The 15189-nt window shown below is 35.4% G+C and overlaps 1 protein-coding gene across 1 annotated transcript; it reads left to right on the top strand.

The window, feature by feature from the left end:
- Positions 1-1155: 1155 nt before the first annotated feature.
- LOC128241500 (uncharacterized) lies at positions 1156-14843 on the top strand. The gene is made up of 10 exons (XM_052958455.1): positions 1156-2108; positions 2706-2836; positions 6191-6320; positions 6875-7122; positions 7508-7594; positions 8352-8596; positions 10688-10894; positions 11333-11478; positions 11950-12106; positions 12947-14843. Exons 1-10 carry the CDS (start codon positions 1847-1849, stop codon positions 13236-13238), a joined length of 1905 nt encoding a protein of 634 aa, XP_052814415.1. The 5' UTR covers positions 1156-1846; the 3' UTR covers positions 13239-14843.
- The last annotated feature ends 346 nt before the right edge of the window (positions 14844-15189 follow it).

The following is a 15189-nucleotide window of genomic DNA, read 5'->3' as shown; positions in this document are numbered from 1 at the left end:
CTTAACCGGAAATTACCCAGGAACGACTAGGATCATTTAGAACATTTATGTCCACTAAATAGTCAATCCCGTGGTCTACCAACCAACGGGAATGTGTCAGGCACAGTCTGATGTTCGTCTGGAAATAGAGTTGTGTTTGCATCATAAGCCGTTTGCAAGCTGGTAAATGACGTTAAATCAGGGATTGCAATGTAGATTTTGTTGTATTACGCATTTTTCTCGTTATCTCTGTCATTTGTGTGATTATGTGGTATTGGAAAAGACTGCCCCTGATGCTAAGAGTACCTCCAACAGACAGTCAGCATTAGCACATAAATTACTCGCATTTGATTTCATTTGAGTCTAGATCGTATGGTTTTATTAATTGATTAAAGAAGTTATTGATAGTTCAATTAGTTGATTGTTTCATTTATTCACTTTAAAAGCTGCACTCTCACAGATTCGCGGCTTTTACTTTTGTATTTTTTTCTTGGAAAGACCAATTTTTTGCGTAAACATCTGCAAACCAATGATATAAGACTGCTGACAAATAATCAGATCGTAGATTTTCTTATTTCCTTTCGAAATCTATTTTTTTATGGTAAGTAACGGTTTAAGAAAAATGCATAGAACATCAATTTTTGAACTTAAATATAAAAATCTCCGATCAATTTTTGACAGCAGTCTTATATAACTGGTTTCAATTGATTTTCGCAAAAATTGGCTCGTTCCAAGACAAAAAATGAAAAAGTTGTCAAAACGTTCGATCTGTGAGAGTGCAGTTGTAACATAAATTAGAATTTCGGTCAACGCTCTATAAATTCCTTTCTATATATTTTGGTTCAGGTTCAAGGATATACATGTACTGTATATTGAATCGTATGTTACTTTTTAATACATACGTACTTGTTAAACTACTTAATGAGGCTTTTTCAATTAAGATACGAATCTTTTTCTTCTTTTCCCCCATACAAAGGCCATTTACCGGTGTTTGAGTTCTTTTGTTTCACGTGTAAATGACCCGCTTTGTTCTGTACCTTAGCTGACAAGTGTTGAAAGCCATTGTATGAAAAATTCAAAAGAAACTGCGATAGTAGTTTAAACTCTGCTCTTTATCATTAAAGACCGATTTAGTCGTCAGAGAACTGTTTTGTTTATGGATCTCTTTAAAAAATATATTGTTTTGTTGAAAAAGAAAATTGAAGCAGTGTGTTCTAACGCATTTTGCATTAGAGCAAATTTATTTTTCAGTATTCATAACTGAGACGATTTAGAGGGATTAGTTGTTTTTGGATTAATCTAAAGAGTTAAATGCTTATGAATAAAGAGGCTATTAGCGAGTTAAACTAAATATAAAGTGAGTGCTTTAATGATCTGAAATATTCCCAAGATTTAAACCTAAGGTTACAATTAGTCAAATAAATTAACAAAGTGGCAAACATGGCTGTTTTTTGTGCTAAAGTTTATAATCTTAGTGCGTAAGCATTTTGAACGGATATGCTCAAAAGGAATATAATTTTAAAAAATAGCTTCCTGAAAATGTTTTAACGCATAAACGCGGCATTTGGATATAGTTTAGTATGAACCCAAGGAATAACACCAGTAAGGAGTTGATTTTGCTAGAGACAAATTGAATAAATAATCTTTGTCCTGGTCGTTTCCCGAAGGACGTAAAAAAGGAAAACAACATCTTAGGAACAGCAACAACACCAATTGCAAAGATTTGGAAACCGAAACATCAGGAACAACAATGCATTACAAAAACTATAAAACTCCTGGAAATGAAACGACCAATACTTCTTTTGGCTAACATAACGAAAATCTAGCTCTCATTTTGTCAAAATAGGAATCAGAAATCAAAACAAAGATGACCATGATATCTAACGCACTACGAAATTCCATAAGCATGTCAAACGACTCTGTGCACGTGCTATGCGACCCATGTCGCTTTAACGGAAAGACGACGGTCGCCATTAAGTACTGCCAGGACTGCAATGGACATCTGTGTCCTTATTGTGTCAACACACACATTCGAGTTAACAACACCAAGAACCATCATTTATCGTATATCTTTAACAAGAGAGGCGGTGAAGGCGAAAAAGATGCAAGTATCAATGTTGATACTGCCGGTAGGTTTGCTTACGTTTTTATATTAACGTAGAATGATGATAAATGCTGGTGCTGTTGCTGCAGCTGATTTGATGATGATGATGATGACGACGACGACGCTGCTGCTGCTGCTGCTGCTGCTGATGATGATGATGATGATGATGATATGATAATGGTGATAGTGATGATGATGACGATGATGACGATGATGATGATGATGACGACGACGACGCTGCTGCTGCTGCTGCTGATGCTGCTGCTGATGATGATGATGATGATGATGATGATGATGATAATGGTGATAGTGATGATGATGACGATGATGATGATGATGATGATGATGATGATGATGATGATGATGATGATGGTGGTGGTGGTGGTGGTGATGATGATGATGATGATGATGATGATGATGATGATGGTGGTGGTGGTGGTGATGATGATGATGATGATGATGATGATGATGATGATGATGATGATGATGATGCTGATGATGATGATGATGGTGGTGGTGGTGCTGGTGGTACTCGTGATGATAACGATGATGATGATGATGATGATGATGATGGTGAAAACAAATGCATTGTTTGAATATAGTTTTGTTTTTTACGGCATAGCAACGGCGAACAAGCAGTTAGAGGCAAAGTGTGTGGAGCATGGGAAGTCCGTGGTCTCCTTCTGCGACACACACGACGCCCTTTGTTGTAGAGTTTGCATTGGAAAAGACCACCGAGAGTGTAAACTAAAGGTAATACTAAAGTTGTACTCTGAATTGTATTGCATCATCTTTATAAAGGATTGGGATTCCTTATTACAGAAGTACTTTTGGGTTCACCTATGTATATATTTTTTTATTCTTAAGTTTCCCCAAGTTTATGCATACTTGGGTCAGATTTACCATTTTACGTTTCTTCTTTTTCGGGATTGTTGGAATAAACCCAAACAAGCTTAATCCCTCTGAAAAATTACATGTTGCTGGCCGTACCAAGGCGGTATCTAAGAACCCATGATAAACATCTCTAGTTTTATATTCACATATGTTGAGAGTTGTTTGTAGAGTTTTGATGTTGTTGTTTCGTGTTTCTGGTTTGTGTTGTTGTTTCGTGTTTCTGGTTTGTGTTGTTGTTTCGTGTTTCTGGTTTGTGTTGTTGTTTCGTGTTTCTGGTTTGTGTTGTTGTTCCGTGTTTCTGGTTTGCACTGTTGTTCCGTGTTTCTGGTTTGTGTTGTTGTTTTGTGTTTATTGTTGTTTCGTGTTTCTGGTTTTGTTGTTGTTTCGTGTTTCTGGTTTGTGTTGTTGTTTCGTGTTTCTGGTTTGTGTTGTTGTTCCGTGTTTCTGGTTGGCATTGTTGTTCCGTGTTTCTGGTTTGTGTTGTTGTTTCGTGTTTATTGTTGTTTCGTGTTTCTGGTTTTGTTGTTGTTTCGTGTTTCTGGTTTGCTTTGTTGTTTCGTGTTTCTGGTTTGTGTTGTTGTTCCGTGTTTCTAGTCTGTGTTGTTGTTCCGTGTTTCTGGTTGGCATTGTTGTTCCGTGTTTCTGGTTGGCATTGTTGTTCCGTGTTTCTGGTTGGCATTGTTGTTCCGTGTTTCTGGTTGGCATTGTTGTTCCGTGTTTCTGGTTGGCATTGTTGTTCCGTGTTCCTAGTCTGTGTTGTTGTTCCGTGTTTCTGGTTGGCATTGTTGATCCGTGTTTCTGGTTGGCATTGTTGTTCCGTGTTTCTTGCCTGTGTTGTTATTCCGTGTTTCTGATTTGTGTTGTTGTTCCGTGTTTCTAGTCTGTGTTGTTGTTCCGTGTTTCTGGTTTTCATTGTTGTTCCGTGTAACTGGCTTTTGCTGGTTTGTGTCTAGGCGTCCGACTACTGAACTTGTTTCTGTAGTGTTTCATATAAATATGTGTGTATATCGGTTAGTGTATTTTCGGCGTGTATCTGAGTCGGTGCAATAGTATATATAAGAAGTACCCTGCCATGTCATTTTCAATGGTATATACCAATATACCAGTATTGTGAAGTAACATTCATCAGTCACAGTTATATTCGAAGCTCATTAAAAAAAACTTTACAATCGTGAACCTTTTAATTGTTCAGTCTAATTGTTGTTGTTTTCATATTTATGTCCAAGGACATTTATGTTAATGGCAAAATAACCCGTCAACTTCGAACTTAAAACATCGTTTTAACTTTGTTCATTCAGATCCAAAAATACTTTGAAAATCCGGAGTAAAATCAAAATCCACTAGTAGGATATGGCGCATAACGACGGTCTTTCCTAACAACGTCAATAAAATTAATGCCAAAAAATATCATTCTCTTTAAAAGCCCATAGTTTCCTGGTTTCTTTGTTCTGGTTTCATTTCATGAGCTCTGTGCATATCACCTTGCATTTTCATGAAAAAACTAATTTGCTGACGCTTCAGTTTAACCTCGTCACTTTACAGCTTTGCCAAACATCTAGCACAGGTATAAGGCAAAATAAAAGTGATATTGTGGTGACGGATTTACGACCGACCCTCTTTATAAGTCGAGACCAAAGTCACATTTTCGTAGAAAATATAAACTTTTTTTATTGGCATTATAAACTATTGTTCACCAGTATTTATACAAGCTGAAACAGTTGACATGTACTGTGTTACCTTAAGTGTAATACTTTTGCCAGAATATGTAGGTATACAACATTATATGAGGAATATTATGACAGGGCGTCCTGTTCCACGTCGAGTTCGGTGCGGAATTCCGTATCCGTCGAGACCACGTAGCATGTTTATACACCGATCAAGACGTGATACAGTTCGTCAGAAATGCGTCCTAACGTAATAATCCTTTTGTGAAATGTCTCCCTCGAATATGTTCATGTTTTATCGCACCGCTATAAAATTAAACCAACGAAATTGCACTTGAATTTAACAAGACTTTCCTCGGAACAATCTTGTCGGAGATAACGGCGTAAATCGTTCGCATTAATGATTTAGTGCGTTTTCTTAAATACATTAGACGTCATTTCCTTAGGAAACAGATAGCATACCTGAAAAAGTATGATACTGAATAGTTAGTTCATTTTGTAAAAACACTTAAGTTAAAGAGGCTGTACTCCGTATGATGAAACAGCGAATAAAAAGAAAATTGTCGAAAACTGACATTAAGTTGCAATGCATTGTACACTTAAGTACCACATAGTTTACAATTAATTTTGTTTTCGCATTTTTTTTCGTATTTTATCCATTAAAAAAGATTACATTCATTCCTTATGCGTGATTGGCTAGTCGATCTTATCACGTTATATGACCATGTTAGGTATATACCTTAAATATTCCAACTGCTTAGGCTAAGCCTTCGTAGCACAGTGGATACAACACTGGACTGCACTTTTGGAGACACCGGTTCGAACCAGGTTTCGACACGATTTTTTTAAAATTATGATATCAAAGAGTAAAGCATTTTAGTAAATAATTGTCCTGAGATTCGTTACAGAAAAAAAACTTGTTGGTGCCAATCTGGTTGTACAGTCTCTTTAGCATAAGTCTGAAAAAGGTAGCATTCAACACATGCTACTATGCTGATACGTGTTTGGAAAACGACAGTAGTGTGATCGGATTTTTCAATATGGCGTGCTATATGTTAACTGTTGAAAATGTTAAAAGGGATTGATAGGCGTATACTAAAATGAGTAACATACTTCGTGCACGATAAAATATTTTAACTTCCAAAATCAATTGATTCCTTACCTACCTACATAGCATGTAAAAGTAACCGAAACGTTATTTTGATTTAAAGCTTAAATTTAATTCGTTGATTTAGTCCGTCAAAAGGTTTAACTTAATACAATTTAAAAGATAATTCACTTGACTGTATGTAGGACATGAAAACGTTCTGCCAACCGGGTCAAAACACATATAGGTTAATGAAAATGAAGTAATTGTTTGAATACAATTGCTTTTGCAGATTAAAATTTCACCATTTAGAGAAATATTTATCCTTTCCTCTCGAGATGCTTCCATGTCGAGAATAAAGTCAGAAAACTGTTTGGTTTCGACGCGCTACTTTTAACAGACAAATTTTTGATTCATCAGAATCTTTACGTCGATGAAAATAGTTAATACTATGTATGTCAGGAACTTTCGGAAGCTGCGTCCCGTGCAAGAGATGGCCGGGAGTTCCGTGTGGTCGAGGGCGAGATCAAAAGACTTCAGGCGAGGTTTGAAGAACTCCATCGAAAGAAACAGGCTAGCCTGCAACATCTAGGTACATGGTGCAGATTCTTAAGTATGAGTGGTTTATTGATTAAGGTGTCCGCCCCTCACCCAAGAGATCGTTGCATCGATTGTTACCAGGGCAAGGGTCTCTAAGCTACTCTAAAGGGAACCTAAAACCGATTCTACCCAGGAGTTATGATTGAAAAAAAATCATAGCTATCGCATCAATCGAGCTAAAATGAAAAAAGTTATGTGACAAAATATTAGTTCAAAAGTATCAAAGAATGGTTAAAATCATACATTACAAAGTTTGGCATGGCTTTAAATCATACAAGACATCGTTTCAAATAGCACTTTTTTCGCAAATAGTTATAATATACCTGGAAAATATTTAATATAAAGATAAATTAAAATTATCAATAGATCGATACAACATACTTTTATATCAATCTATCAATACATATAGACTTATTTATTGGCATTCATTACCAGTGTGAGCATAAAAATTGAATTTATAAACCCAATGAACATCAATAAATTAAATGATAAAAGATCTAAATGTATTTCATCATGATGTCACATGACCTTATATGTTTATCGCAGGTCACCAAAACGACACATTCACAAGCGCTGTGAAGACGTTTCGAAGAACCCTGAATAATTTCCTTGATAAACTCGAGCAGAACATGATGAAAAAGAAGGACCGCCATTTTGAAATGAAAGCTGAAGAAATCAGGGGTTGTCTCAAAACATGTCAAGCGGCGATCAGTGTTTTGAACGGGTCTCTCAACAAACTAGATATTGCAGTTAAACAGGGAGATGATCAGCCCCTGTTTATGACAATAAAGAAGGTATTCTTATTGATTTTTCCTTCGTCATATGAGAATAAAAAGATAAGCTTTGTAAAAAAAGGTGTTCAAAAACGAGTTTGTATAAGCTGTTGTTAAACCATGATCTTCATATGGGAATCAACAATTATATTTAACATGCAATAATCGACCCTGTCAAATTAAATAACAGAAATATGGACATAATATTCCAACTTGAAAATGCATAATAACAACTGTGCAGAAACAAGCTCAAAACCGAATTTGTATAAGCTAAATCATGAATCCATGATATGTTTGATTATTTTTCAGTTATTTCTGTGACTAATTTAGTTAAAAATTCAAAAAAGAAGAAAAGTTTTGAAACGAGCAAAAACTGTAAAACTCATTTCAAGCACTTCTTTTCCAGGTACAAGCGGTTTCCCATAGATATGACAAGGTTTATAATGATATGGACAAACTACCGAGGAATTACGCCTTCCATTTCGTTCCGGAGGTAAAGGCGAAAGTAATATGTTATGGTTGAGAAATTTGGGGTTTCAAAAGAAACTGTTGAATGCTAAAGTGTTGGAAAGTTTTTTAAGACTTATAATGTCATGGACAAACTAAACAGAAATTAAATCCTTCATTTTATCCCGGGGATAATATTAAACAATAACAGATTCAATACCGCGGAAGTTTACAATACGATATTAGTGGGAAATTGGAGGCTCCAGAAGATACTATTGAATGCCTGAATTGAGTGTTTTAATAAAGGCAAGCCTTATCATAATATCAACACACTTCCCGGACACTAAACACCTACCACGTTATTCCGGTAAAAACTGTTATAATAGGGTATGAACCAGAAATAAATCAGAACAGACTATGGAACACACGAATGCTGGAAACATTATACACAATCAATACTATTTCTGTGAACACTGAATTCAAGTTTACATCGTTTTCATCAATCAAAAATGGCAACGGCCTCCAAGGAAAAGAGTGGCATCAAAAACACATTGAGCTTAGGAAACTGTTTAGGAAATCATTTTACGAAGTAAAATTGTTATTTCAAAATTGCATTTTTAAGGTACATATAATTTTGATGATAGAAAGTCATAGAGGCAAAAATTTCGAAATAACAATCATTTTACAGAACTTTATAAATGTTTCTAAAGTATTGTGTTTAACAAAGATATTTCTCTTTCTAAATATTGGAGACCGTCAAAAATCTGAATATCCACATAGTTTGAAAACTTTTTTATCTCAAGGCGGTGATAGAAAGATTCCTTAAAGGCGTCAGTGATCTTGGGCTGATCAAGGACGACACTTCCGGTGCAAGCGGCTCCCCAGGTGTCTGGAAGAACAAGGACTGGAGGGAAAAACAAGATGACGACGATAAGGTCAGCGCGACGTCCGCAGCCCCTAAACATCGCCAAAAGTCGCCAAGGAAACCACTGGAACCTCAAACGACAGCCATCAAACAACCAATGGGAATGGGGGAACTAAATGTGAGGTAAGGTTTTGAAAAATGCACACAAATATTCGCATTGTGTTTTATAGTTTGTTGTGTTATTTCTGCCTAAAATAAAAAGTATTCTGTTGAAGTCCTCAATACTGGTATAAAAAACACATGCATATGGATTTTACGATTGAAAAATAATTGTAAAGCAACATTGGACATTTTTATCATTTTAATGTAAAACTACTAACATGATGTGGTTGTTTTAGTATGCGTTCTGTGTCCATTCTGTCGGTCCTGTAGTATATGTCCATATATATTTATATAGTGCGAATATGGGACAGCTGCGTTAAAGCCTATACTGTTTCCCATTAACACAAAAACAAACATCAAAACTCATTTTAGATTTCATTTTACTAAATGATAAAAAGGCTATTTTCTTATGATTTTAATAAACGACACGCAAGTTCATCCTTCAACATTTTACGTCACCCAATCGGTATGACAAGAAAACAAAAACATCTTGTTTTCGAAAACAATATCTGGTTAAAAAAACTACTTGCATTTTTTAATGTCATGACATTTAAATCACTCAGAAACATCACAAAAAGTTCAGGCTTCCGTGGCAACCAATAATACTCTTAGCATTAACTAGACCACTGGTAATATGTGACAATTCTGTGACAATACGTGTGGACACGCAACCACGTAATAGTTTAGCCATGCAAGTCCATCTTTTGTGGGCTTTAGCAAATCTTGTTAACGATAACAAGAGAAAAATGTAGCAAATTGCTTCATTGCGAAAGCAGAAATGGAAAATAGAATATAAACAAAATAACGAAAGAATGGAGCGAAATTATGTAATTTTCTCGCTACTTCAGGGAGTAATGACCGGTTACAGCGGAGTTTGCATTCTTGAACAATGTAAATCAATGCTTAGTCAGCGAAGATAACATTCTCGTTTTTCACATAGAAAATCCTTTGGGGTCAGTTAAAGCTTTTACAAACGAGCCGTTTACGGCATTGAATCACTGACGCATTAAGCTTACTAGAACATTCTTAATTTGCACGTATTTTCTCTCGAGAAGGAATCTATGCAGAAGATACAATAATTTCATTATACAATGAAATCTACTGATACTATCCCCCACACCAAAACAAATTGTTAATGGGCACAAGTCAAGGGCAGATATTTCAATGACCTATAGCCACAGACGTATATACACCACATACATATATACAAACAGCTTCTATTTTAAGTTGGTTTGAACTTGGTACGAGTCAGTGACACTGGGATAGGTTACATTTATAAAAAAAAATCTATAAAATTCCGAAAGTCATACTTTATTTTGATTAAATTATTCAATATACTCTTTGTAGTGTTAGTTTTTTATAAATAAATGTGCATGAATTGTTGAACGTTGCCGTAGACCTGTACCTATACTCACGAAAATTATAAATCAGACAGTTTTAATGTCTTTTAAACTTACATTCTTGATGTTGAACTTTACTTAAATAGTTCAAATTTTTTGCTATTAACTCTCTTAAAATGAATGGCGTTTCAATGTTGTTTTTTAGATATAAAAGGGTTTTTCTGAATCCATACTCAGACTTGAGTCGTCCTTAAACATGTACCCTGTTAACGTCTTCAAATAAATTGTATGACAATGCCTACAAGACGGTAGTATCAACTTGCCTCTTGCTTCAGAGCAGAAGGCAGCAGATTGTATAAAACTGGTTATTCTTTGGTTTTGTCAAGCGTTTATTGATTGGCCTATATGTATACATCAATAAAATTTCACCAATCAAATTATTTGAATGTTAAAACTGGGCAAAATATAAGGTCAACATAGATTATCCTTTTTTACGACTGGCTGCACACAGTCTTTTACCTTATTCTTATTTTCTTCCTTTTTTTGCTGTCGCCGTCTGGTGTGAATAAAAGGCAGAACTTATACAGAATTTATACAAATGGCTACAGACAGTCTTCTCCCTTGCCCCCGTGTCTAGCTGCCGGCATGTTGTTTTGGCTAACCCAGATATTGAAATGGATAAAATGTGGAACACCTTGTAATGGAAAAATCATTTATTTTTTAAGTATTAAATATGAAATTGACGCCATCCTTTTACACTTTCTATCTACAGAATCCCAACGGACAAGAAGTCTTGCTCAATAACTGGAGCAGCCTTCCTACTAGACGACAAAGTCGTAGTTGCGGATGCAACTAACAAGAAGGTCAAGGTTTTTGGGGCGGATCTTAAGCCATATGCGCATATTGAGACGCAGACCGCGCCACGTGACGTCACTATCGTGTCTGCGACGGAAGTCGCTTGCACGCTGCCTAATGATAGGTTAGTTATTATGTTTATTTTTTGTAAATAGAAAATATAACTTTCATTATTATATCTTAACTGTCTAAAAGTCAATAGCTGTATATTTTTTTCAAAGTTGCTGTTTTTGATTAATTTGTTCATGAAAAAAGATAACAATTATTTGATGATGGTTGTGCTATTGATGTCAATGGTGATGGTAATGCCGTCGACGCTTATGATGATGATCATGGTTATGCATTCGACATTGGTCTAACGATATTTCCACAGTTATTGTTAATTCTTTTAAATTTACGTTTATAACTATCAAAGCCGGCGGCTGACTGTTACCAATCATTCAAGAAGGTCAAAAGCCAAGCATAAACAGTCTTTTACTGATTAAAATAAATGCAAGCTTGATCGATTTTTATACGTTTACACTGTAAATGGCACCGGTTCTACTTCTACCATTTCATTTAGAACAGTACACGTTATAACGGTCGGGAAACAACTAACTGTTAATAAGACGTTCAGGCTGGACGTGGAATGTTACGGCATCTGTCACGCTGACGGTGCATTCTACGTCACCAGTGGCTGGAGTACCGACAAAGAGGTCCAGCTCATTGGTAAGACAAAGGATATCACTGATAGATGCATTCAGATGTGCTTATGGATTAAATTCAAGATGCATTTTTGGCAACATCACATAAAATGTATGAGATATCACAGGCTGACGCTGACATAGCAATTTAGTCTTAAAATCGAGATGATAAAGATAAAGAAGTAATCATATCATCTTTATCAAATGACCCTTACAGTTTTTCAACAGATATGGCAACCTTGTTTGAAGTAAACTATTAGAGATCTCAACCTTAATATGTTTAATAGAATACGAAGATATTAACGTTCATCGGTGCCGTATTTAAGATTAATGGTAATGTCTGAAAGTAACATTATGTCCTTTATGGACTGATAGGCAAAGGGAACATCGGTCATCATAATTTTCAGTCACAAAAACCATATTTGGCATATCTGTTGTGTAATGTTGAATAGAACGTTTACCACTAAAACTGTTCTGTTATTTTTTTCATATGTAGATGCTGAAGGCGTGTTAAAGAAGAAACTTCGACCAGAACCGGGCGTTTTCAAATGCCCTCTGTACGTGACGGTTCACAATAAATTCGGACACATATATGTTTCTGATTACGAAACTGGAATCGTCTGCATGGATATGACAGGCACTGTAATTTTAAAGTAAGCAATTCTTGATATTTTACCCGAATAATTAACACACAACCAAGTGCCTTTCATACAAATAGAGATACAGTTTATAAACACAGTGAATTCGGTTTAGGCCGACCCTTACAAGGCGATCACCCAAATGTTATGATATTAATAAATTAATTAAGCAAAAAGTGAAATACAATTATATTTAAAGGCTTTAAAGTTTAAGGCCGGATAAACTTTCCAAATAACAGACGAAACGCTACAAGACATCTCCATTGGTAAATGTTTGGGTAACAGCTTTGGCACGGTCAGTGAAAAATCACTGGGGTCTTAAACCGGTTTATGAGCCCTTAAGCTCAACCTTTTCCCAACATTTTTCAACACATGCACACTTACAAATTTCACCTCATCGGGTAAACCGTTTTGTCGTCTTGTGCGTCTGTGTTTAGAATCGACATGTTCACTGCGCTCCAAAAGGCTAAGGATCAAACAAACACAAGCAATAAGATCCTCCTGCGTGCATAACACCCCATCGTGTCTAGAACTGGTGCTCTATGAAACGCAATACGTTTGAGTCCGAAATTTGGATAGACTGCTTCTTACTCATTAAAATATCTTTAATTGAACGACAAATATGTAAAACAAACATGTCATACAAAACTATAACCGCAAACGCAAATTTAACAAATATTTACGAGACAGTTTATAAGCACTGTATCTTCTTCACGTAGCAAAGTCATTTTAAACTGGCTTCTGTGTAGGTTTTGATTCGGAATTACTTTTTTTAACTATGAATCGCTAAATAAACAACATATAAATAAGCAACCTTTTTCATGATAATTGTAATACCTCTTCGATCCTTTTCAGGTGCGCCGATAACAACAGCAAGGGTTACATGGGGATATGTTCATCACCGCAGGGGGAGATCTATATATGCACCCTCCAGCCTAATGGAATTTCAAAAGTACATACGGAAAACAAAAGATACGGGTCGCTTCAGTCATTGAATACAAGTGAACTTGAGCCGCTTATAACATTGCAAACATTAAGCAAAGGTGGCCAGCGACCGAGGTCGATCGCTTATAGTTGGAACAAGAGCAAAATCGTGATCTCTTTTGTTGGACAAAGTGTTGATGTGATGAGTATTTACAATGTCTAGTTGCTGAAGATTTTTGGCAAGCTCTGACGTTGTAATTTCCCCTGTCACACGGGACACGTAAATAATATTTAACTTGTGAATACCTTTAAGCACAAGCAGCTACACTTCAGCCAAATTTCTTGCTCGATTATTTAGAAATGCACGTTCTATTTCTTACTATCAATAAAACGAAATGGTCAATCACTTTTGCCAACAAGTCTAAAAAGGAGGTGCACTTGACCTAATTGGACCACTATCGTCATAGCCTCAGTTCATACTGAGTGTTTGATTGCTGTATTTTTAACAATGTAGAGAGTGTATTCTCCCACCCCAGATAAGTAGATCCAATAATTTAACCATGCTAGAAATTCTTATCTTGCCCACGGGCGAAGATAAAATGCCCGTATGGAACTCCTTTTTAATGGTCATCACATTGTACTTACCTCCCTTTTTGAAGACTGTCGTCTGTAGCATCGTGGAAACCTTGTCTTGTGGCAATATTTAGAACGATAAATAATTATTTCTCGCTTCAAATGTCACCATAAAACAGTTTTCACGCACCTTTCAAGAAATAATGCTTCACTCTCATTAGAACTATTTAAAGAGCGATCTGAGTATTAACATAATCTGAATCACTCATTTAGCATACCCTTTGTCTCAGCAAATCGTTTGATTTCGCTATCTATTAGTTTATTCTTAAGCATTAGATAAAATATTCGTAGTTGTGTTGGTACAGGCTCTATTTGCATTCAAATTTATAAGTCATTATTGTGAGGAGTTTTTAAACGGAAACATTTTGATAAAACATTTACAGCAGTTGGAAATGTTAATTATGAAGATAAATGAAAGGCAACATTATATTATAATATCAAGATTTTGAATAAAATATGTAACTTTCAATTTAAATGGGCTAGACTCCAGATGGTCCCAAAATCGGCAAATTCTGTATTTCCTCAAAACAATCATAGATTTGTCAACACTAGAATGTGTCCGATAATACATCATGTTGCATGTTTAAAGAACACTTGTATCATCATTTCGTTTTATTCGCAGTATCGGCAGATTTTCCCCATTAAAAATAACGCAGAATATTCTTTTTTTCGAAAACCTATTAAGACACACGCTCGTTTCACACCTGTCAATAAAAGTTTTAGCCAACGTGCTGTCTTTTTTAGCAGTAGTTATCTCATTCAAAAGTCTCCATCGATCAATTTCATCGCCGATGTTAATTAATATGTCGGACCCTATCTCTACGTTGTTGCGCAACAGTTTTCCGTTTCCTTGCAATGTTTGATTTCGGGGATGCAATGTTGTGTGTATATCTAAAACGTGAAAGAAAGACACGTGATGAGTGTCAATAAATATACCGACGTTGTTGTTTTAAACTTACTGGGTACTGCATACTCAGTTAATTTTCAACACGCAAAAACTCTGAAAATCAATTGTGTCGAAAGCGATGTTGTACACCAGATAGTAAGATTGAATGCGTTTTACACAGCGATATTCATTTTTTGCAAGTTTTTTACAATTTTCTTTTTTTCTTGCAATTTTGTCATCTGATGTCTTGTTTCTTTAAAAATTGCTACAATGTAGTATGTTTTACAGATTATTTGTTTCAATCATTGGTGTGGCCCAAATCATATTAATGAAATATATTGTACGTGTTTCTTCATTGTCAATATTATCACTGAATTAAATTATTTTGTTTCGTTTTTCTCTTTTGTTGTCTTTTGAATCTTTTATTTTTTACTCCCATAAAAAAACTTCAAGTCATAATATTTTGTCAAGTGACTTAGTGAGTTCTCTTTTCCTTTTCACTGTAAAAGTAAACACCATATTAAACAAACTCTACTGACTCAGAAAAAAACCTGCTTTATTATATTAAAGGGCTACTCATTCACCCTTTTCTCCCTTTTTTGTGAATTAAACTCTTGTGTTTCAAAGGTTAAGCAAGAATAAATCACTGTTAACA

The sequence above is a fragment of the Mya arenaria genome, chromosome 7 (genome assembly GCF_026914265.1).
Source record: "Mya arenaria isolate MELC-2E11 chromosome 7, ASM2691426v1".
Lineage (NCBI taxonomy): Eukaryota > Metazoa > Mollusca > Bivalvia > Myida > Myidae > Mya > Mya arenaria.
This window is presented reverse-complemented; position numbering and strand designations above follow the sequence as displayed.

What these genes read in the sequence shown, in the direction of transcription:
- LOC128241500 (XM_052958455.1), top strand. Translation starts at nt 1,847, where the DNA reads ATGACCATGATATCTAACGCACTACGAAATTCCATAAGCATGTCAAAC. An exon ending in CCTTCCATTTCGTTCCGGAG is followed by an intron (nt 7,595 to 8,351) that starts GTAAAGGCGAAA and finishes TTTTATCTCAAG; the next exon opens with GCGGTGATAGAAAGATTCCT. An exon ending in CAAAGAGGTCCAGCTCATTG is followed by an intron (nt 11,479 to 11,949) that starts GTAAGACAAAGG and finishes TTTCATATGTAG; the next exon opens with ATGCTGAAGGCGTGTTAAAG.